The 22063-nt window shown below is 44.4% G+C and overlaps 2 protein-coding genes across 7 annotated transcripts in view; one reads left to right on the top strand and one right to left on the bottom strand.

Annotated features, from left to right (window-relative positions):
• The window catches only part of LOC139544986 (tight junction protein ZO-2-like), a 197038-nt gene that overhangs the window by 77205 nt on the left and 97770 nt on the right, over window positions 1-22063 (top strand). Inside the window, exon 1 of one of the 4 annotated variants that reach the window (XM_071352259.1) lies at window positions 11638-11957. The exons of the other annotated variants lie outside the window; for them this stretch is intronic. Within the exon in view, the coding sequence (XP_071208360.1) occupies window positions 11898-11957 (60 nt within the window). The 5' untranslated portion in view covers window positions 11638-11897. Of the gene's footprint in view, window positions 1-11637; window positions 11958-22063 lie in introns of those variants that run through there. 4 annotated transcript variants of the gene reach the window in all.
• Window positions 710-4428, bottom strand: LOC139544987 (putative nuclease HARBI1). 3 transcript variants are annotated; one of them, XM_071352263.1, is made up of 11 exons: window positions 3676-4428; window positions 3412-3588; window positions 3260-3321; window positions 3091-3177; window positions 2962-3003; window positions 2720-2893; window positions 2605-2640; window positions 1952-2506; window positions 1767-1882; window positions 1559-1670; window positions 710-1464 (listed from the first exon to the last, which is right to left on the bottom strand). In XM_071352263.1, the coding sequence occupies exons 1-7, from the start codon at window positions 3737-3739 to the stop codon at window positions 2605-2607; spliced, it is 642 nt and encodes a 213-aa protein (XP_071208364.1). In that variant the 5' UTR covers window positions 3740-4428; the 3' UTR covers window positions 710-1464; window positions 1559-1670; window positions 1767-1882; window positions 1952-2506. The 3 variants fall into 3 exon arrangements, with proteins under 3 accessions (XP_071208364.1, XP_071208363.1, XP_071208362.1); XM_071352262.1 differs by having other exon boundaries at window positions 713-1464; window positions 2720-3003; XM_071352261.1 differs by having other exon boundaries at window positions 713-1464; window positions 1952-2640.

Raw genomic sequence — 22063 nt, 5'->3', positions numbered from 1 at the left:
AGCCAGGATATCTTGGTGATCCTGGCTCAATTGATCCGTAATCCGGTTGCACTAAAGATGGATAGGGGGCAGGAGGATATGTTATGGTATAAATTACCATGGAGATTTATTCTGTGGAGCTAGCCTGCTCCAGACCAGGCTAAATTCCAGGATCTATTTAATCTCATCCCTAATGTCAGTCAGCAGTCACCACAAATGGAAACCAATAGTTATTTCACTGCTCACTATACATTGTTATCACATATAACTAGACCCACTGTTATTATTTAAACGTTTGTGATCATTAATTTCAATGATTTTGGATAAAAAATGATTTTTAGATGATGTTGCTATCATTAGATAATTTACAGTTTCCCATAGACTATAAGGCTATATATAAAATGATAGAATATTAGGGCCACAGAGGGGAAAAAAACACAAGTCATAATATTGTAACCAGTTGTTTTAAAGGAGGACAGTTGTTAAAATGACAGATGTGGGGCATTTCGTGAAATTGTACTTCAGTATGGTTTCATAAACAAAGACATGCTGATGTGCCAGAATATTAAGTATCACATTGTCATGTATCAAAACTGTAAAAACAATATGTAGCTTTTCTGCAGAAAGAACCAGCCTCATAAATTTATGACTTTATCCTTTTTCTTCAGTGTGGCCCTAGTACTCTGTCATATAAACAAATACACATTCCATATGAATATAAAAACACAATGTGTAACATTATGTTCCTTTATTGAATAAGGACAAAACAAAGCAGGTAAACCATCAGCTCCTTTCGAAACTGAAGTCACAGTGACTCTACAAGATGGAAAGCACAGAATCCAAGCATATTATACAAAATGATACATACACATTCAAAGGTCTGTATATAACACACCCTGCATGTCTGCACACTAAAATAAATGCAGGACAAATCCATACACATCAACTGAACAGACAAATGAATGGATGCAGTAGCCTCCCTGCAGCCTTGTATTACACACAGTATACCGCACAAACATCATAAGAGGCCAAATTCGTCAAAAAACGAACCCAAAAAAACCCAAATTCCTCTGCCACCGCAGGACATATTTAACCAAAATTGAAAGCACACATACTAACTAAAATAATTCAACACATATTGGTCCCTCAGCAGCCGACCACTGTCGTCATCAGGGAAGATTGCCGGATTGTCCCAGTCCATGGCTGGTGGCACTCTGGGGGCCCTCTCCTTCCTCAGGCAGGCCACATTGTGGAGGACAGCACAAGCCACAGTAATATCACATGCCCTAACAGGGCTGACCCTTAATTTGTGAAGGCAGTGAAAGCGTGCCTTCAGGAGGCCAAAGGTCATTTCAACTCTGGCCCTGGTCCTGGCATGGGCATGGTTGTAGGCCTGCTGTGCTTCCTGGGGGTCTGTGAAAGGTGTCAGGAGAAAAGGCTGGCAGCCATACCCCCTGTCTCCCAGCAACACACCAGAGAATTCACCTGTCAACACAAAATCTCATCATTACTACCTCATAAACACAGTGATATTCTTGACACAGCCATGATGGTTATAAATAGGGGTTGTGTGGCTTACCTTGTGATAGGCACTGATAGATTTCAGAGGCCCGAAAGATTCTGGAGTCATGGACTGAGCCAGGCCATTTTGCCACAACATTGCTGATCACACAGTCAGCATTGCAGACCATCTGAAATCATAAGATGAGGAATATTACACCAATCAATGCACATCACTGGCAATGCAGAGTGTTCGTCAATGGACAATATCAAAAAGTTATGTTCACCTGAACATTAATGCTGTGAAAGGATTTCCTATTCACAAAATCGGCCTCATGGGCACCTGAGGGGGCTTTTATCCTTATGTGTGTGCAGTCCACTGCACCAATGACATTGGGGAAACCTGTCACACAAAGTAATGAGTATCCTACTATGTGTTAACAGTTGTCCTGTAATTTGTAGATCCTCTTACCTGCAATCCTATAGAACTCCTCTTTGATGTCACAGAGTCTTCTGTGGCCAGGGAAGGAGATGAAGACATCTGCTAATGCTTTGATAGCCAGACACACACTCCTTATTGTGCGGCAAATTGTGGCCTTGTTCAGCTGTTCTGCATCCCCCACTGAGTACAGGAAGGCTCCACTAGCAAAAAAGCGCAAGGCCACACAAACCATTTGCTCCACACTCAGTGCATGGCTCCGTGCAGTGCGGTGCTTAATCCTGGGACCCAGTAGTCTGCATAGATACCTGATGCCATCTGCAGAAAACCTGTATCTTTCATATAGATGGTCATCAGGGAAGGCCAGTGGGTCCAACCGGTCCCTGAAGACCCTTTCTCGCCTGAAGGCTCTCCTCAGCACAAGTGCTTCTTCATCCACCACATCTCGCACGAATGGGCATGCCATTGTCAGAGCAGAAAGGAACACACAATTTTGGGCCTTCATATAGGCTAGTGGCCACACCTGGTGCTGGGGGGGTGGGCAAAAGAGGGCGATGCCTTATAACGATGACTTGGTTGTACTGATTGCTGGGAAAATTAAAAAAACCTTAGAAAGATGCCACCGTCCTGTGTGCTCACAATAAGAGCTCATATGTCATGGCTCACTTGACTTTACGAGAATATACCTAATTTTTATTTTGAGCTGTGTCATCTTCTTGGAGCTGGGGGAGGAAAGAAAGATAATGATTAATACATTTGTGTTACAGTTAGCATACAGTGTACATTGAAGGCATATCTCACCTCCCTCTCAAGTTTTTTTATTTCAAGGTCCAGTTTCCTAATTGTCCTCTTTTTTATTTCGGACTCCAGTGCAAGATTTTCCATCTTTTTCTTCTTGTACTGAATGTCTATGTCTGCCAGTTCTATTTGGCGCCGGAGGTGGTTGCCATACAACTTTCTGATAGCTTGTGAGCTCTGTGAACACAATACAATTAGCGCAGCTGGAATTTGGCAGGATGTGGTGTCCTTTTATTAATACGCACTATGTTGCCAGGCTGGTTTTCCCACTGTATAGCATCTGGGTCCTGTAAAAGAAATTAGATTTTTTGATTTTGATGAGGACTCCTCACCATTGTAGAGTAAATAGTACTTTCACAGTCTTAACATGATACCTCATGCCTTCTGGAATCCAGAGAGATGGTCTCCTCCTCATCATCGTCTCCATCATGTGCTGTTGCTGCTGCACTGGGGCCTTCACCCTATCACATTTAATCGGATTCATATTGAAGCTAGTAGACAAGACATGCCAGGCCTACAGTATGCCTTTGATGGAGTACTCACTGGATCAGCATCGTCTGGTGCTTGTGCTGGTGGCTCTAACAGGAACACAGTGCTGCCAGACACTGCAAGGCAATAGGTAAACCAAAGTCAGACAGTCCAAATTGATTCAATATGAATGTGGTTGTATCCCATGTAGAGATGGAAGGACATACCTTGAATGAAGCGGGTGGCATCTTGGGAGGAACCTATGCTCGTCTCTTTCCCCCCAGGGATCCCCTCTAAGACGGGCCTGCCTTTATTTAGCTCCAAGGCCATGTCCTCTGCTGGGGTAAAGTCAGCCTTTGGTGACCCACCACCCGTGCCTTGTCTGTGGGTATTCTTTTTCACTGCTAAAACAGTACAGACAATGTGTGAGCAGGCACCTTCTGGGTACAATATATGCTTGTGCTTTGTTAAATATTAGTCAGGGACCATACCATTCTGCAGAATGTTCTTGTATTTGATTTTGACCTGCTGCCATGTCCGTTTTGGCCCGTTCATGTTTAATCTACACACACACACACACACACACACACACACACACACACATTTAATGGAGTCACACTGCAAAAAATTACTTGGTATTTTTGTCTTGTTTTCAGTAAAAATATCAAAAAATTTATCATAGCTTTATACAGTGTGATGGAGTTACTTTACACAATTTCACTCATATCTGCAGTGCATTTCAATTAAAAATTTAACCGTTTCATAATTACAGTACAACTGCATTTTTGGAGATGTGAATTAAATATTTGAATTGTAATTGTGATGTTTCAGCGGAGCGGTGAGTGTGTAATTGTGCACTACTTACGCATTCAGGCGGTCTGCAATACTTTGCCACGCTTTTTCTCTTTGCTTTATCACTGTGGCGGTGTTGCCTTTCTTCTTAATTATATCTTTTACCTCCTCGTATGCCTCCATGAGGATTTGTGCTTCCGACGGGGAAAAGTACGCGGCTCTAGTTGCCATGGTAAATCAGTTAATCTGTGATCTGTGGCGGGGTCTATTTGAGTGAGCCGTGAGCGCGCACCTATCCAGGATTGGTTTCACCTGGCTTAATGAATCCGTGTCTGCTCATCCTGGCTTGGTCTTTGTGCAACCAATTAAGCCTGGACGCACATGTTTTGGCTTCATTGAGCTCAGCTGAGTCATTTATCCCGGATGTCTTAATTCTACTTTTGTGCAACAGGCCCCCGTTGCGCACCTATACACATAAACACAACACTAACAATAAACAATCTCTGACAAAGACATGAGGGGAAACAGAGGGTTAAATACACAACAGGTAATGGATGGGATTGAAAACAGGTGTGTGGGAAGACAAGACAAAACCAATGGAAAATGAAAAATGGATTGATGATGGCTAGAAGACCGGTGACGTCGACCGCCGAGCACCGCCCGAACAAGGAGAGGCAACGACTTCGGTAGAAGTCGTGACAGGGGCTCTGTGGGGTGGGGTGTGTTTGTGTTTGTGAACAGAGCACCAGGACCAGTTTGCTTAGGGGACTCTTCTCCAGGTTCATCTCTCTGTAGGTGATGGCTTTGTTATTGGAGGTTTGGGAATCACTTCCTTTTAGTTGGTTGTAGAATTTAACAGCTCTTTTCTGGATTTTGATCATTAGCGGGTATCGGCCACATTCTGCTCTGCATGCATTATTTGGTGTTCTACGTTTTCTATGTTCTATGTTCTACGTTTTTGCAGAATTCTGCATGCAGTCTCAATTTGGTGTTTGTCCCATTTTGTGAATTCTTGGTTGGTGAGCGGACCCCAGACCTCACAACCATAAAGGGCAATGGGTTCTATAACTGATTCAAGTATTTTTAGCCAGATCCTAATTGGTATGTCGAATTTTATGTTCCTTTTGATGGCATATAAAGCCCTTCTTGCCTTGTCTCTCAGATCGTTCACAGCTTTGTGGAAGTTACCTGTGGCGCTGATGTTTAGGGCAAGGTATGTATAGTTTTTTGTGTGCTCTAGGGCAACGGTGTCTAGATGGAATTTGTATTTGTGGTCCTGGCGACTGGACCTTTTTCGAAACACCATTATTTTGGTATTACTGAGATTTACTGTCAGGGCCCGGGTCTGACAGAATCTGTGCAGAAGATCTAGGTGCTGCTGTAGACCCTCCTTGGTTGGTGACAGAAGCACCAGATCATCAGTAAACAGTAGACATTTGACTTCAGATTCTAGTAGACTTTTCTAGTGCCCTCGCCAATTCGTTGATATATATGTTGAAGAGGGTGGGGCTTAAGCTGCATCTCTGTCTCACCCCACGACCCTGTGGGAAGAAATGTGTATGTTTTTTGCCTATTTTAACCGCACACTTGTTGTTTGTATACATGGATTTTATAATGTTGTATGTTTTTCCCCCAACACCACTTTCCATCAATTTGTATAGCAGACCTTCATGCCAAATTGAGTCGAAGGCTGTTTTGAAATCAACAAAGCATGAGAAGACTTTGCTTTTGTTTTGGTTTGTTTGTCAATTAGGGTGTGCAGGGTGAATACGTGGTCTGTCGTACGATAATTTGGTACATTGTTTTCACTGAGGAAATGTACGAGTCTGCTGTTAATGATAATGCAGAGGATTTCCCCACGGTTGCTGTTGACGCATATCCCACGGTAGTTATTGGGGTCAAATTTGTCTCCACTTTTGTGGATTGGGGTGATCAGTCGTTGGTTCCAAATATTGGGGAAGGTGCCAGAGCTGAGGATGATGTTAAAGAGTTTTAGTATAGCCAATTGGAATTTGTTGTCTGTATATTTGATCATTTCATTAAGGATACCATCAACTCCACAGGCCTTTTTGGGTTGGAGGGTTTTTATTTTGTCCTGTAGTTCATTCAAGGTAATTGGAGAATCCAGTGGGTTCTGGTAGTCTTTAATAGTTGATTCTAAGATGTGTAATTGATCATGTATATGTTTTTGCTGTTTGTTCTTTGTTATAGGGCCAAAAAGATTGGAGAAGTGGTTAACCCATACATCTCGACTTTGGATAGATAATTCTTCGTGTTGTTGTTTGTTTAGTGTTTTCCAATTTTCCCAGAAGTGGTTAGAGTCTATGGATTCTTCAATTACATTGAGCTGATTTCTGACGTGCTGTTCCTTCTATTTCCGTAGTGTATTTCTGTATAGTGTATTAGTGATTCACCATAGTGAAGGCGTAGACTCAGGTTTTCCGGGTCTCTGTTTTTGGTTGGACAGGTTTCTCAATTTCTTTCTTAGATTTTTGCATTCTTCATCAAACCATTTCTCATTGTTGTTCATTTTCTTCGGTTTTCTATTTGAGATTTTTTGATTTGATTGGGAAGCTGAGAGGTCAAATATACTATTAAGATTTTCTACTGCCAAGTGTACACCTTCACTATTACAGTGGAACGTTTTATCCAGGAAGTTGTCTAAAAGGGATTGGATTTGTTGTTGCCTAATTGTTTTTTGGTAGGTTTCCAAACTACCTTCCTTCCATCTACAGCGTTTCTTAATATTGCCTCATGATTGAGTTTTGCTCTGTTCAAGTAGACTGACTCTCTCTCTCTCACACACAAACACACACTTGCACACACCACCACGAACAGCACCATGACCGCCAACAGCACACCACACACACCCACTGGTTCCCCAGCTCAGCCCCACTGGCCACCCCCAGCCCTAGTGACCCCCAGCCCCGGCCCTGTGTTTAGCACCATCACCCCCCAGCCCCGGCCCTGTGTTTAGCACCATCACCCCCCAGCCCCGGCCCTGTGTATAGCACCATCACCCCCCAGCCCCGGCCTTGTGTTTAGCACCATCACCCCCCAGCCCCGGCCCTGTGTATAGCACCATCACCCCCCCAGCCCCGGCCCTGTGTATAGCACCATCACCCCCCCAGCCCCGGCCCTGTGTATAGCACCATCACCCCCCAGCCCTGTGTTTAGCACCATCACCCCCCAGCCCCGGCCCTGTGTATAGCACCATCACCCCCCAGCCCCGGCCCTGTGTATAGCACCATCACCCCCCAGCCCCAGCCCTGTGTATAGCACCATCACCCCCCAGCCCTGGCCCTGTGTATAGCACCATCACCCCCCAGCCCTGTGTTTAGCACCATCACCCCCCCAGCCCTGTGTTTAGCACCATCACCCCCCAGCCCTGTGTTTAGCACCATCACCCCCCAGCCCTGTGTTTAGCACCATCACCCCCCAGCCCTGTGTTTAGCACCATCACCCCCCAGCCCTGTGTTTAGCACCATCACCCCCCAGCCCTGTGTTTAGCACCATCACCCCCCAGCCCTGTGTTTAGCACCATCACCCCCCAGCCCTGTGTTTAGCACCATCACCCCCCAGCCCCGGCCCTGTGTTTAGCACCATCACCCCCCAGCCCCGGGCCTGTGTTTAGCACCATCACCCCCCAGCCCTGTGTTTAGCACCATCACCCCCCAGCCCTGTGTTTAGCACCATCACCCCCCAGCCCTGTGTTTAGCACCATCACCCCCCAGCCCTGTGTTTAGCACCATCACCCACCAGCCCTGTGTTTAGCACCATCACCCCCCAGCCCTGTGTTTAGCACCATCACCCCCCAGCCCTGTGTTTAGCACCATCACCCCCCAGCCCTGTGTTTAGCACCACCACCCCCCAGCCCCGGCACTGTGTTTAGCACCACCACCCCCCAGCCCCGGCCCTGTGTATAGCTCCATCACCCCCCAGCCACGGCCCTGTGTTTAGCACCACCACCCCCCAGCCCCGGCCCTGTGTATAGCACCATCACCCCCCCAGCCCCGGCCCTGTGTATAGCACCATCACCCCCCAGCCCCGGCCCTGTGTATAGCACCATCACCCCCCAGCCACGGCCCTGTGTATAGCACCATCACCCCCCAGCCCCGGCCCTGTGTATAGCACCATCACCCCCCAGCCCCGGCCCTGTGTATGTAACAGAGTAACGCTAATGGGAAGTGAGGGAGACCTCATGCGGAACAGAGAAGGTTAGAGGGCTAACCGGAGTTCTCTGCCTGGCTCTGGGAGGGCGGTGGTCACACGAGGGACGTGCTGGCTGGTGACAATGACAACAAGGCTCCCTACTCGTGATCAAGCTAAACCGTGGGACGTCCCAACTCTGACGTTGCCTCATTTCAGTTTACATTTTAAACGGTTAGGGTTAAGGTTAGGGTTAGGGTTAAGGTTAAGGTTAGGGTTAGGGTTAAGGTTAGGGTTAAGGTTAGGGTTAGGGTTAAGGTTAGGGTTAAGGTTAGGGTTAGGGTTAAGGTTAGGGTTAAGGTTAGGGTTAAGGTTAGGGCTAGGGCTAGGGCTAGGGCTAGGGTTAAGGTTAAGGTTAAGGTTAAGGTTAAGGTTAGGGTTAAGGTTAGAGTTAGGGCTAGGGTTAAGGTTAGGGTTAGGGTTAGGGTTAGGGTTAAGGTTAGGGCTAGGGCTAGGGCTAGGGCTAGGGCTAGGGTTAAGGCTAGGGTTAAGGTTAGAGTTAGGGTTAGGGTTAGGGTTAAGGTTAGGGCTAGGGTTAAGGTTAGGGTTAAGGTTAGGGTTAAGGTTAGGGTTAGGGTTAGGGTTAAGGTTAGGGTTAAGGTTAGGGTTAAGGTTAGGGTTAAGGTTAGGGTTAGGGTTAAGGTTAGGGTTAATGTTAGGGTTAATGTTAGGGTTAGGGTTAAGGTTAGGGTTAAGGTTAGGGTTAGGGTTAAGGTTAGGGTTAGGGTTAAGATTAGGGTTACTATGTTGACATTTTAGTCATTTAGCACACGCTCTAATCCAGAGCCACTGACAGTTAGTGCATTCATCTTGAGCAGGGACGTCCCAAGGATTCCGAATAACACTAACCATCTTCCAATACGGGAGAAACTTCCCTGCTGTCTCTATGAACTTCCTGGCCTTCAGTCCCAGCCTCAGCCACAACACCTGCCTGGCCCTGCCTGCACTGGGATTACACTGTGCCTGGTAAAACATGTGACGCATGCTTGGACTTTGGTATGCGTGGCTGTGTTTAGGCTCCTTTACTTTAAATCATGTATATGTTTTGCTGACGCTATTATCTGGGGCAGGCAACCTGTGCTCCTATAGTTAAACGTTGTCATCCATTTCTACTGTCAGATACTTTGACTGTAGCTATTCGGGAGGTATATGTTTTCTGGGACAGGGAAGCAGCAAGTCTGTAGGGATTTCTACCTGCAGGATTTGGTTGGGAGGAGGGGAGGGTTGGTTGCCAGGGTTTGTTAACACTTTAGGTCTCACAGACAGTCACCCACACACCTACACCTACTGTACAGTAGATCCCAGGGTTAGACAAGCATCACTCTGTCTGCCCCCTTCAATTACCTATAGCTCTCTTCAAACCTCTCTCTCCCTTTCCCTCTCTCTCTCTTTATCTTCCCCTCTCTCTCTCCCTCTCTCCCCCTCTCTCTCTTCCTCTCTTCGACCCTGTCCCCCCCTCTCTCTCTCTCTCTGTCTCTCCCTCTCAATTCAATTCAATTCAAGGGGCTATATTGGCATGGTAAACATATGTTAACATTGCCAAAGCAAGTGAAATAGATAATAAATAAAAGTTAAATAAACAAACAATCAAAAATGAACAATAAACATTACACTCACAAAAGTTCCAAACGATTAGAGACTTTTGAAATGTTATATTATGGCTAGATAAAGTGTTGTAACGATGTGCAAATAGGTAAAGTACAAAAGGGAAAATAAATAAACATAAATATGGGTTGTTTTCACAATGGTGTTTGTTGGTTGCCCTTTTCTTGTGGCAACAGGTCACAAATCTTTTTGCTGTGATGGCACACTGTGGTATTTCACCCAATGGATATGGGAGTTTATCAAAATTGAATTTGTATTCAAAATTCTTTGGGTCAGTCACAGTGGTCAGGTATTCTGCCGCTGTGTACTCTCTGTTTAGGGCCAAATAGCATTCAAGTTTGCTCAATTTTTTTGTTAATTATTTCTAATGTGTCAAGCAATTATCTTGTTGTTTTCTCATGATTTGGTTGGGTCTAATTGTGTTGCTGTCCTGGGGCTCTGTGGGGTGTGTTTGTGTTTGTGAACAGAGCCTCAGGACCAGCTTGCTTAGAGGACTCTTCTCCAGGTTCATCTCTCTGTAGGTGAAGGCTTTGATATGGAAGGTTTGGGAATTGCTTCCTTTTAGGTGGTTGTAGAATTTAACAGCTTTTTTCTGGATCTCAAATATAAAATATATTTTGATTTAACACTTTTTTGGTTACTACATGATTCCATATGTGTTATTTCATAGTTTTGATGTCTTCACTATTATTCTACAATGTAGAAACTAGTTTAAAAAAAACTAGAATAAGTAGGTGTGTTCAATCATTTGACTGGTACTGTACATGTAGAAATGCACATGGACACACACACACACACACACACACACACACACATACAGTTGCAAAGCACCTTGACACCCTTATGGAGATAAATAACAGTTATTGAATCCAATGCCGACTTACTCGTCTGTTTAAAAGTATTGTCGCAGCCTTGCAGTCCTACCAAGGTGCATGAATCCTATAGAAGATATGGTAATTGTATAGGAGATATTCAAATTGTATAGGAGATATGCTAATTATATAGGAGATATTCAAATTGTATAGGAGATATGCTAATTGTATAGGACTTCTACATCTGCATTGCTTGCTGTTTGGGGTTTTAAGCTGGGTTTCTGTATAGCTCTTTGTGACATTGGCTGATGTAAAAAAAGGGCTTTATAAATAAATGTGATTGATTGATTTTGACTGGGATACCGCAAACAAAAAAACGTTCCTGAACTAACACTTGCGCTTGACTCCTCCCTGTTCCCGTGGGTCGTCAGTTGTGGAACCCTGGTATCAGAGATATTGTAATGGTATCAGAGATATTGTAATGGTATCAGAGATATTGTAATTGTACCGGAGATTCAGTGAATCCATTCTGGGGGGGAAAGGACAGTTCGATACAAGACTGCAGGCTGTCTCCCGCTCAGGATTTAAGTTTCCTCTGTTTTAATTCTGGATGTGTCGTTATAACACCGAAGCTACTGGAGATATGTCACTCGCTGTGTGCACCGAGGCACTATACTTTGTGCTAAAACGTCTATTTATAGAAACTCTGCAATCTGTGTATCACACTAGGCTTTCAAGGCCCCCAGTGAATTGATTTGATACAAGTGTACTGAACTTTAGAGAACATTTTAAAATCGATGAATCCATTCCGGAAGAATCCACACTGCCAGAGAGGGGTGGAGGAAAATAGTATCCGTACAAAATATATATAAACATTTTCTGTATCGGAAGACGATTACAGAAAATGGACTAATACATATCTCAGTTATTCTATCCGTTTGTAGATGCCCATTGAAGTTGATATAGAAACGGGTAGCATTAGTAGACCCCCCCCCCGTTTCGTCTCTGTATTCATAAAGTAGTCTGGCTGAGTTGAAAGTCGCTCCTCAATTGGCAAGAATGTTTCGGCTCCCACGGAAATCGCTTTAATAATTTTAAAGGAACACGGAGTCTGACGTCGGAGGAACTGCAGCGAGCTAGATGAATTTCTAGGATCACTGTCACAGGCCGTTTCATTTTAAAGACTAGGGTATATTTTAAGAGATACCAGTTCTTACAAGCCATAACAAGCCATAAAACACTTGTTTTTACGGATAACATAAAGCTACAGTGTTTCACAACTTCTCCAGAGCAGAATGCCTGTGAAAGGAATCGGGAAACTGGCTGCGTATCCAAGCAAAGGCGAACACGTCGGAGTAAGTCAACTGTAGTTTTTAACAGTATAGATTGCAACTTTTAGCCTAGCCCATCTCTGTATCGTTATGCGCTGCGTCACAGGAATATGCTGTCTGCTACAGTAATAAATGTTGGATGAGTTTTACGGCCAGTGGCTATAGGCTACCTTTACGGAGCAACCAATGGCGTTTAGAACCTTGTGAATTCACCTGTTGATTTTCGCCCTCCCGGCCAATAAGAATGACGCCTGAAGTATTTGGCCGAATATTTGCGTTTGTATTTGCACAGTTTAGATGCCTCAGTCAGGGGCTATATAATCATCTGTAGTTGACTATTCCTACTGTTAAACCATCTAGCCTATCTATTCCAAATGACAGCTATTGTAGGCAGCTGAGTTGAGGAGTGTGAATAGATTGTCAATTGTGTTTATTGCCTATTTAAACGTTTTTAAGAGTTAAAAAAAATCGTCATTCTGTTTGAAAAGTCGAACGCTCACTTTGTAAAATACCACTCTGACGCGGAGCGTTTACAGAATCGGTGCGCACATCGGAATTATGAGTAATGGAATGGCAAAGTAAGCCAATATTCCCAGACGTCCGGAGATTATGGTTATTTCCAATACCTAGCCTAACTAAGCATGCCGAAAATCATATCCACTTGTGTTTTTGTCAGGGAGAGAGTACACCACCTCATGGTACAAGATAAGAAGGCTAATATCATGGTATGTGTTATTGTCAATAAGACACATGAAGGATTTAAAGTAGTAGTTGTGATGTTGTATAAATCTCTATCTAGTTGAAATATTGTGTCAACAAATTCTATAATGGCTGAAGTCTCAACATCCCTCCCCTTGGCTGGTCAAGGCTGACCGCGTGCGTGCGTGTGTGTGCGCGCTCCGGTCTTTGTGTGTGTGGACGCACCCTGAAGGCTCTCTGCTTGGCTCATTACTGTCTGTCTGTCTGAGCCCAGCAGGGGAGGAGCTTAGGGCACACAGGATACTGGACATCATTACTGGGGCGAGGAGAGTTGGAGGTCTCGGGTATTACGTTTGTCTGTGTGTGCACACTTGTGTATATGTTGTTGAATAGCTGTATGCATTTACAGTAATATCTGTATGCATTTACAGTATATTTGTGTCTATTTCTCTCTCTGTGTGTGTGTGTGTGTGTGTGTGTGTGTGTGTGTGTGTGTGTGTGTGTGTGTGTAACGGGTTGAGGATGATCACATTGCTGACCTCATGACACCCAGCAGCTTCCCCACTTCAAATCCTCTCAACCCCAGCCATATGGTGTTAATTTACACAGCTACTGTATTCATTCAAATAAAACAGTTGAATGAATTAGTACTGATACACATCTTATTCATCAGTCTAGCATCATATTCATCAGTCTAGCGTCTTATTCATCGGTCTAGCGTCTTATTCATCGGTCTAGCGTCTTATTCATCGGTCTAGCGTCTTATTCATCGGTCTAGCGTCTTATTCATCAGTCTAGCGTCTTATTCATCAGTCTAGCGTCTTATTCATCAGTCTAGCGTCTTATTCATCAGTCTAGCGTCTTATTCATCAGTCTAGCGTCTTATTCATCAGTCTAGCGTCTTATTCAACTTTTGGATTACCTAAACTCAGTAACATAATCGGATTACTTTCAGTTACTTTTAGATTACTTTCCCCTTAAGAGGCGAAGGTTAGCATTCTTCGTCATGAATCTTGTTCTGGGGGCAGCTCTGCAATGGTCACAAAATAAATCTAACCTTAACCCTAACCTTAACCTTAACCATGCTGCTAACTCTAATGTCTAACCCTAACCTTAACCTTAACCATGCTGCTAACTCTAATGTCTAACCCTAACCTTAACCTTAACCATGCTGCTAACTCTAATGTCTAACCCTAACCTTAACCATGCTGCTAACTCTAATGTCTAACCCTAACCTTAACCTTAACCATGCTGCTAACTCTAATGTCTAACCCTAACCTTAAATTTGGACCAAAAAGCACAATTTTGTTTTAATACATTTTTACAATAAGCCAATTTTGACTGTTCTGCCACAGTCTCTGCCTCAAGGACAAGACTCACCCCAATACACATCAATCCGTTTGTTTAAATTTAAGCTATTATATAAAATACTTGCTACCAAAAGAATGCTCAATATATGAGATATTGAACATTCAGCCCTGTGCAGACTCTGCCATGAGGAAACAATCAATAGGACATCGTTTCTGGTACTGTCCATCGGTGGCTCGCTTTTGGAGTCCAGGAATGGTTGTTATGTCATAATATCAGGGTTTAGATGGACCTGCAAAATGTACTGTTAGGGGATCTGAAAAACCACGATCAGTCAGTAGGAAATATCATTATACAGTACTGTTGTGTCTTTACTATCATTAACTGAAGACCTTTAGTTTTTTATCAAAGATTCTCTGTAATTAGTATTACGCGATTAAACTGATTAATCATGTAACTGTAATTAACTAGGAAGTCGGGGCACCAAGGAAAATATTCAGATTACAAAGTTATAATTTTAATTTACTTTACCTCACGTTAGTCTCATTCCAAACGTCGTAAATTGTTGGTTATCTGCACGAACCCAGTCTTCACTATGAGTCATCCATACATCAATTGTCTTAAATCATTTATTTACTAACTAAGTAATTCACAGAAATGCATAAACAAAGTAAATATGGTTACAAGAAATGATAGGGGAATGTGCCCTAGTGGGCTAAACCGGCATGGCGGCTTGGTGGACAAAAGGGGAGTGGGGGTCAGATGAGAAGTCACTACAGAGTTGATAATTATAACAATTGAAATGCTAATCCTTTGCACGTGAACGCTCACTCATTCGCGAACAATTGCAATCAATATATATATTTACGCTCAGTGCGTCGTCGGGATCTCTGCTGAAAAGTTAGTTTCTGTTGGAGAGTTTCCTAAATGTCACATTTCACACACGCTCTTAACCACTAGGCTACCATAAATGTAGTTTTGTACTGTAATTGTAAGCAGACAACGAGAAAATTGCATTTGGAAAAGGTGACGTTTTTGCTGTGAGCCAACGCGGTAACCAAGGTAACCACAGGTTGTTTTTCCCCTCCACAGGCGAGCTAATACCGACTGAGACTATAGGCCTACTTTATGAGTGACTGTGGGTTTAAATGCATATTATAAACGGAGTGTGTATTTGTAACTATGTAGAACTGATCCCCCAGGGGAGAGAGATGGTCAGAGCAGACACGAGGGCGTGTGTTTCCGGCCGCCTTAGAGTGGAGCAGGTGGTCCCAGCAGTAATCCCCCAGAAGGCCTTGGCAGTTCTAATCTCTCGGGGGGCCGTTTTGGCTTTGACCAACACACACACACACACACACACACACACACACACACACACACACACACACACTGACCAGCCGGAAACACTCACACCCTATAATTAGGACACTCACACCCTATAATTAGGACACTCACAGACCAGATTATGTTGATTCCATCTTTCTAGTTTTCTAGATGAGCTTGCGTCAAGATTTAAAACTTAATGAAATAATATGTTATATTATATTATAGACCGTTTCTTATCAAGTCTTTGGTAACTCAGCAGAGTGCACAGATGGGGATGAACAGTACGTTTTGTAGACAGACAGTTTAGGAACAAATATAAAGTATATGAAATACCTGTTATGTCAGAATGTGTTCATTACTGCAGCATATATCCCTCTAGAGGTTATCAGGGGTCATGTAGTCTGATCTGACACACCCTTTCTACCACATCGCCGGGCCGAGGGCTCCTGAGTGACGCGGTGGTCTAAGGCACTGCATCTCAGTGCAAGAGGCGCACTATAGTACCTGGTTCGAATCCGGGCTGCATCACATCCGGCTGCAATTGGTAGTCCCATAGGGCGGCGCACAATTGGCCCAGCATCGTCTGGGCTTGGCCGGAGTAGGCTGTCATTGTAAATAAGAATTTGTTCTTAACTGACTTGCCTAGTTAAATAAAAAAATAATTCTCAGGGGGAGTGGACAGAGTTAAATATTCCACAGATTACCAAATGCCACCCTATTCCCTTAGTGCACTACTTTTGACCAGGGCTGGCACCCTATTCCCTTTATAGTGCACTACTTTTGATCAGGGTCTATAGGGTAGTAGTGTACTATGGAATAGGATTCTGTTTGGGACGCAATCCCTGTCAGACCACAGCCGAGACAGACCTTGTTCCAATACTAAGGAAGTGACAGACCACAGCTGAGACAGACCTTGTTCCAATACTAAGGAAGTGACAGACCACAGCCGAGACAGGTCTTGTTCCAATACTAAGGAAGTGTCAGACCACAGCCGAGACAGACCTTGTTCCAATACTAAGGAAGTGTCAGACCACAGCTGAGACAGACCTTGTTCCAATACTAAGGAAGTGACAGACCACAGCCGAGACAGGTCTTGTTCCAATACTAAGGAAGTGACAGACCACAGCTGAGACAGACCTTGTTCCAATACTAAGGAAGTGACAGACCACAGCTGACACAGACCTTGTTCCAATACTAAGGAAGTGTCAGACCACAGCTGAGACAGGTCTTGTTCCAATACTAAGGAAGTGTCAGACCACAGCTGAGACAGGTCTTGTTCCAATACTAAGGAAGTGACAGACCACAGCCGAGACAGACCTTGTTCCAATACTAAGGAAGTGACAGACCACAGCTGAGACAGACCTTGTTCCAATACTAAGGAAGTGACAGACCACAGCCGAGACAGGTCTTGTTCCAATACTAAGGAAGTGACAGACCACAGCCGAGACAGACCTTGTTCCAATACTAAGGAAGTGACAGACCACAGCTGAGACAGACCTTGTTCCAATACTAAGGAAGTGACAGACCACAGCTGAGACAGACCTTGTTCCAATACTAAGGAAGTGACAGACCACAGCTGAGACAGACCTTGTTCCAATACTAAGGAAGTGACAGACCACAGCTGAGACAGGTCTTGTTCCAATACTAAGGAAGTGACAGACCACAGCCAAGACAGACCTTGTTCCAATACTAAGGAAGTGACAGACCACAGCCGAGACAGGTCTTGTTCCAATACTAAGGAAGTGACAGACCACAGCTGAGACAGACCTTGTTCCAATACTAAGGAAGTGACAGACCACAGCTGAGACAGGTCTTGTTCCAATACTAAGGAAGTGACAGACCACAGCTGAGACAGACCTTGTTCCAATACTAAGGAAGTGACAGACCACAGCCAAGACAGACCTTGTTCCAATACTAAGGAAGTGACAGACCACAGCTGAGACAGACCTTGTTCCAATACTAAGGAAGTGACAGACCACAGCTGAGACAGACCTTGTTCCAATACTAAGGAAGTGACAGACCACAGCTGAGACAGACCTTGTTCCAATACTAAGGAAGTGACAGACCACAGCTGAGACAGACCTTGTTCCAATACTAAGGAAGTGACAGACCACAGCTGAGACAGACCTTGTTCCAGTACTAAGGAAGTGACAGACCACAGCTGAGACATGTCTTGTTCCAATACTAAGGAAGTGACAGACCACAGCCAAGACAGACCTTGTTCCAATACTAAGGAAGTGACAGACCACAGCCGAGACAGGTCTTGTTCCAATACTAAGGAAGTGACAGACCACAGCTGAGACAGACCTTGTTCCAATACTAAGGAAGTGACAGACCACAGCTGAGACAGACCTTGTTCCAATACTAAGGAAGTGACAGACCACAGCTGAGACAGGTCTTGTTCCAATACTAAGGAAGTGACAGACCACAGCTGAGACAGACCTTGTTCCAATACTAAGGAAGTGACAGACCACAGCTGAGACAGACCTTGTTCCAATACTAAGGAAGTGACAGACCACAGCTGAGACAGACCTTGTTCCAATACTAAGGAAGTGACAGACCACAGCCAAGACAGACCTTGTTCCAATACTAAGGAAGTGACAGACCACAGCTGAGACAGACCTTGTTCCAATACTAAGGAAGTGACAGACCACAGCTGAGACAGACCTTGTTCCAATACTAAGGAAGTGACAGACCACAGCCGAGACAGGTCTTGTTCCAATACTAAGGAAGTGACAGACCACAGCTGAGACAGACCTTGTTCCAATACTAAGGAAGTGACAGACCACAGCTGAGACAGACCTTGTTCCAGTACTAAGGAAGTGACAGACCACAGCTGAGACATGTCTTGTTCCAATACTAAGGAAGTGACAGACCACAGCCAAGACAGACCTTGTTCCAATACTAAGGAAGTGACAGACCACAGCCGAGACAGGTCTTGTTCCAATACTAAGGAAGTGACAGACCACAGCTGAGACAGACCTTGTTCCAATACTAAGGAAGTGACAGACCACAGCTGAGACAGACCTTGTTCCAATACTAAGGAAGTGACAGACCACAGCTGAGACAGGTCTTGTTCCAATACTAAGGAAGTGACAGACCACAGCTGAGACAGACCTTGTTCCAATACTAAGGAAGTGACAGACCACAGCTGAGACAGACCTTGTTCCAATACTAAGGAAGTGACAGACCACAGCTGAGACAGACCTTGTTCCAATACTAAGGAAGTGACAGACCACAGCCGAGACAGGTCTTGTTCCAATACTAAGGAAGTGACAGACCACAGCTGAGACAGACCTTGTTCCAATACTAAGGAAGTGACAGACCACAGCTGAGACAGACCTTGTTCCAGTACTAAGGAAGTGACAGACCACAGCTGAGACATGTCTTGTTCCAATACTAAGGAAGTGTCAGACCACAGCTGAGACAGACCTTGTTCCAATACTAAGGAAGTGACAGACCACAGCTGAGACAGACCTTGTTCCAATACTAAGGAAGTGACAGACCACAGCTGAGACAGACCTTGTTCCAATACTAAGGAAGTGACAGACCACAGCTGAGACAGACCTTGTTCCAATACTAAGGAAGTGACAGACCACAGCTGAGACAGACCTTGTTCCAATACTAAGGAAGTGACAGACCACAGCTGAGACAGACCTTGTTCCAATACTAAGGAAGTGACAGACCACAGCCGAGACAGACCTTGTTCCAATACTAAGGAAGTGACAGACCACAGCTGAGACAGACCTTGTTCCAGTACTAAGGAAGTGACAGACCACAGCTGAGACATGTCTTGTTCCAATACTAAGGAAGTGACAGACCACAGCCGAGACATGTCTTGTTCCAATACTAAGGAAGTGACAGACCACAGCTGAGACAGACCTTGTTCCAATACTAAGGAAGTGACAGACCACAGCCGAGACAGACCTTGTTCCAGTACTAAGGAAGTGACAGACCACAGCTGAGACATGTCTTGTTCCAATACTAAGGAAGTGTCAGACCACAGCTGAGACAGACCTTGTTCCAATACTAAGGAAGTGTCAGACCACAGCTGAGACAGGTCTTGTTCCAATACTAAGGAAGTGACAGACCACAGCCAAGACAGACCTTGTTCCAATACTAAGGAAGTGTCAGACCACAGCTGACACAGACCTTGTTCCAATACTAAGGAAGTGTCAGACCACAGCTGAGACAGGTCTTGTTCCAATACTAAGGAAGTGTCAGACCACAGCCGAGACAGACCTTGTTCCAATACTAAGGAAGTGACAGACCACAGCTGAGACAGACCTTGTTCCAATACTAAGGAAGTGTCAGACCACAGCTGAGACAGGTCTTGTTCCAATACTAAGGAAGTGACAGACCACAGCCGAGACAGGTCTTGTTCCAATACTAAGGAAGTGACAGACCACAGCTGAGACAGACCTTGTTCCAATACTAAGGAAGTGACAGACCACAGCTGAGACAGACCTTGTTCCAGTACTAAGGAAGTGACAGACCACAGCTGAGACATGTCTTGTTCCAATACTAAGGAAGTGACAGACCACAGCTGAGACAGACCTTGTTCCAGTACTAAGGAAGTGACAGACCACAGCTGAGACATGTCTTGTTCCAATACTAAGGAAGTGTCAGACCACAGCTGAGACAGACCTTGTTCCAATACTAAGGAAGTGTCAGACCACAGCTGAGACAGGTCTTGTTCCAATACTAAGGAAGTGACAGACCACAGCCGAGACATGTCTTGTTCCAATACTAAGGAAGTGACAGACCACAGCTGAGACAGACCTTGTTCCAATACTAAGGAAGTGTCAGACCACAGCTGACACAGACCTTGTTCCAATACTAAGGAAGTGACAGACCACAGCCGAGACATGTCTTGTTCCAATACTAAGGAAGTGACAGACCACAGCCAAGACAGACCTTGTTCCAATACTAAGGAAGTGTCAGACCACAGCTGACACAGACCTTGTTCCAATACTAAGGAAGTGACAGACCACAGCTGAGACATGTCTTGTTCCAATACTAAGGAAGTGTCAGACCACAGCCGAGACAGACCTTGTTCCAATACTAAGGAAGTGACAGACCACAGCCAAGACAGACCTTGTTCCAATACTAAGGAAGTGACAGACCACAGCCGAGACAGACCTTGTTCCAATACTAAGGAAGTGACAGACCACAGCTGAGACAGGTCTTGTTCCAATACTAAGGAAGTGACAGACCACAGCTGAGACAGACCTTGTTCCAATACTAAGGAAGTGACAGACCACAGCTGACACAGACCTTGTTCCAATACAAAGGAAGTGACAGACCACAGCCGAGACATGTCTTGTTCCAATACTAAGGAAGTGACAGACCACAGCTGAGACAGACCTTGTTCCAATACTAAGGAAGTGTCAGACCACAGCTGACACAGACCTTGTTCCAATACAAAGGAAGTGACAGACCACAGCTGAGACAGGTCTTGTTCCAGTACTTTAAAATATTTTCTCCCTCCTCCTTCCCGAGAGGTAAATCAGTTTAAGTGACAGTGTTTTTTGAGTAGTTCCTATTTCAACTCTATGCACCTTGATTTAGTCTGACTGTGGATGATTTCCATGAGTAAACCCTTCATGTTAGATTATTGGATCGATGCAGGTGGGTGCTCCATGTATGCATGTTTCTCCTATCCTTGTCATGTGACGTCTGTGATTACTATTCTAACAGGCTATAACCCCTCTCAGTTCTCTTCACCACCCGAGAGAGAGCGAGAGAGAACTAGAACTAGAGACAGGGCACTAGAGACAGCAGTCCACTCCAAGCAGAAAGGCTGATTGTTCCAGCCTCAGTCACGGGTCTCAGTTTGCTGTTTCTGTTTTGTGTTGATAAAACAATGTCTGTTTTGGAGTGCCAGGGTCGTGTCTGAGAGCCTTGGCTCATCTCTAGCCCTCTGTTCTCTCTCTCCACTGGGCCAGCTATTCTCCCCACTGTCTATTGTGATGTCATCTCATTAGTGACTCATTCTATTTGCATATTCTGAATTCCTCTTCCCTCATTTGTATGATTAGGTGACCTGTTTACTATATAGCGTTTTAAGAGAAAATAATGTGAAGCTCTTTGTAAATAAAAGTATTATTATTATATAAGTATCATTAGCACGATTAGTCTAAATTATTCATAGTTTGACCTCTCGTCTTGAAGTAATTCATACTTGAAAATCCCCCCAAAACACTATTCAGATAGCAACACCTTTTCTGTATGTCTCAGCAAGCTGGGCATGAGTCTTTGAACATCTCTTAGTTTCTTCTTCATGATAAATTGTTCTATTTTTATCGTCTTCCCTTCAGTGTTGCACCTGGGATTGTGTCTCTGTATAGAATATCTGACAGACCAGAGTGTCTCTGTATAGAATATCTGACAGACCAGAGTGTCTCTGTATAGAATATCTGACAGACCAGAGTGTCTCTGTATAGAATATCTGACAGACCAGAGTGTCTCTGTATAGAATATCTGACAGACCAGAGTGTCTCTGTATAGAATATCTGACAGACCAGTGTGTCTCTGTATAGAATATCTGACAGACCAGAGTGTCTCTGTATAGAATATCTGACAGACCAGAGTGTCTCTGTATAGAATAGCTGACAGACCAGTGTGTCTCTGTATAGAATATCTGACAGACCAGAGTGTCTCTGTATAGAATATCTGACAGACCAGTGTGTCTCTGTATAGAATATCTGACAGACCAGAGTGTCTCTGTATAGAATATCTGACAGACCAGAGTGTCTCTGTATAGAATATCTGACAGACCAGAGTGTCTCTGTATA

This window comes from Salvelinus alpinus, chromosome 19 (genome assembly GCF_045679555.1).
Source record: "Salvelinus alpinus chromosome 19, SLU_Salpinus.1, whole genome shotgun sequence".
NCBI classification, from domain to species: Eukaryota; Metazoa; Chordata; class Actinopteri; order Salmoniformes; family Salmonidae; genus Salvelinus; species Salvelinus alpinus.
This window is presented reverse-complemented; position numbering and strand designations above follow the sequence as displayed.

Excerpts from the sequence above, each read along its gene's own strand:
- LOC139544987 (XM_071352262.1), bottom strand. The coding sequence starts at position 2,423 with ATGAAGGCCCAAAATTGTGTGTTCCTTTCTGCTCTGACAATGGCATGC. Across the intron at positions 1,671-1,766 it reads TTCACAGCATTAATGTTCAG|ATGGTCTGCAATGCTGACTG; the intron begins GTGAACATAACT and ends TTATGATTTCAG. Across the intron at positions 1,465-1,558 it reads CTATCAGTGCCTATCACAAG|GTGAATTCTCTGGTGTGTTG; the intron begins GTAAGCCACACA and ends TTGTGTTGACAG.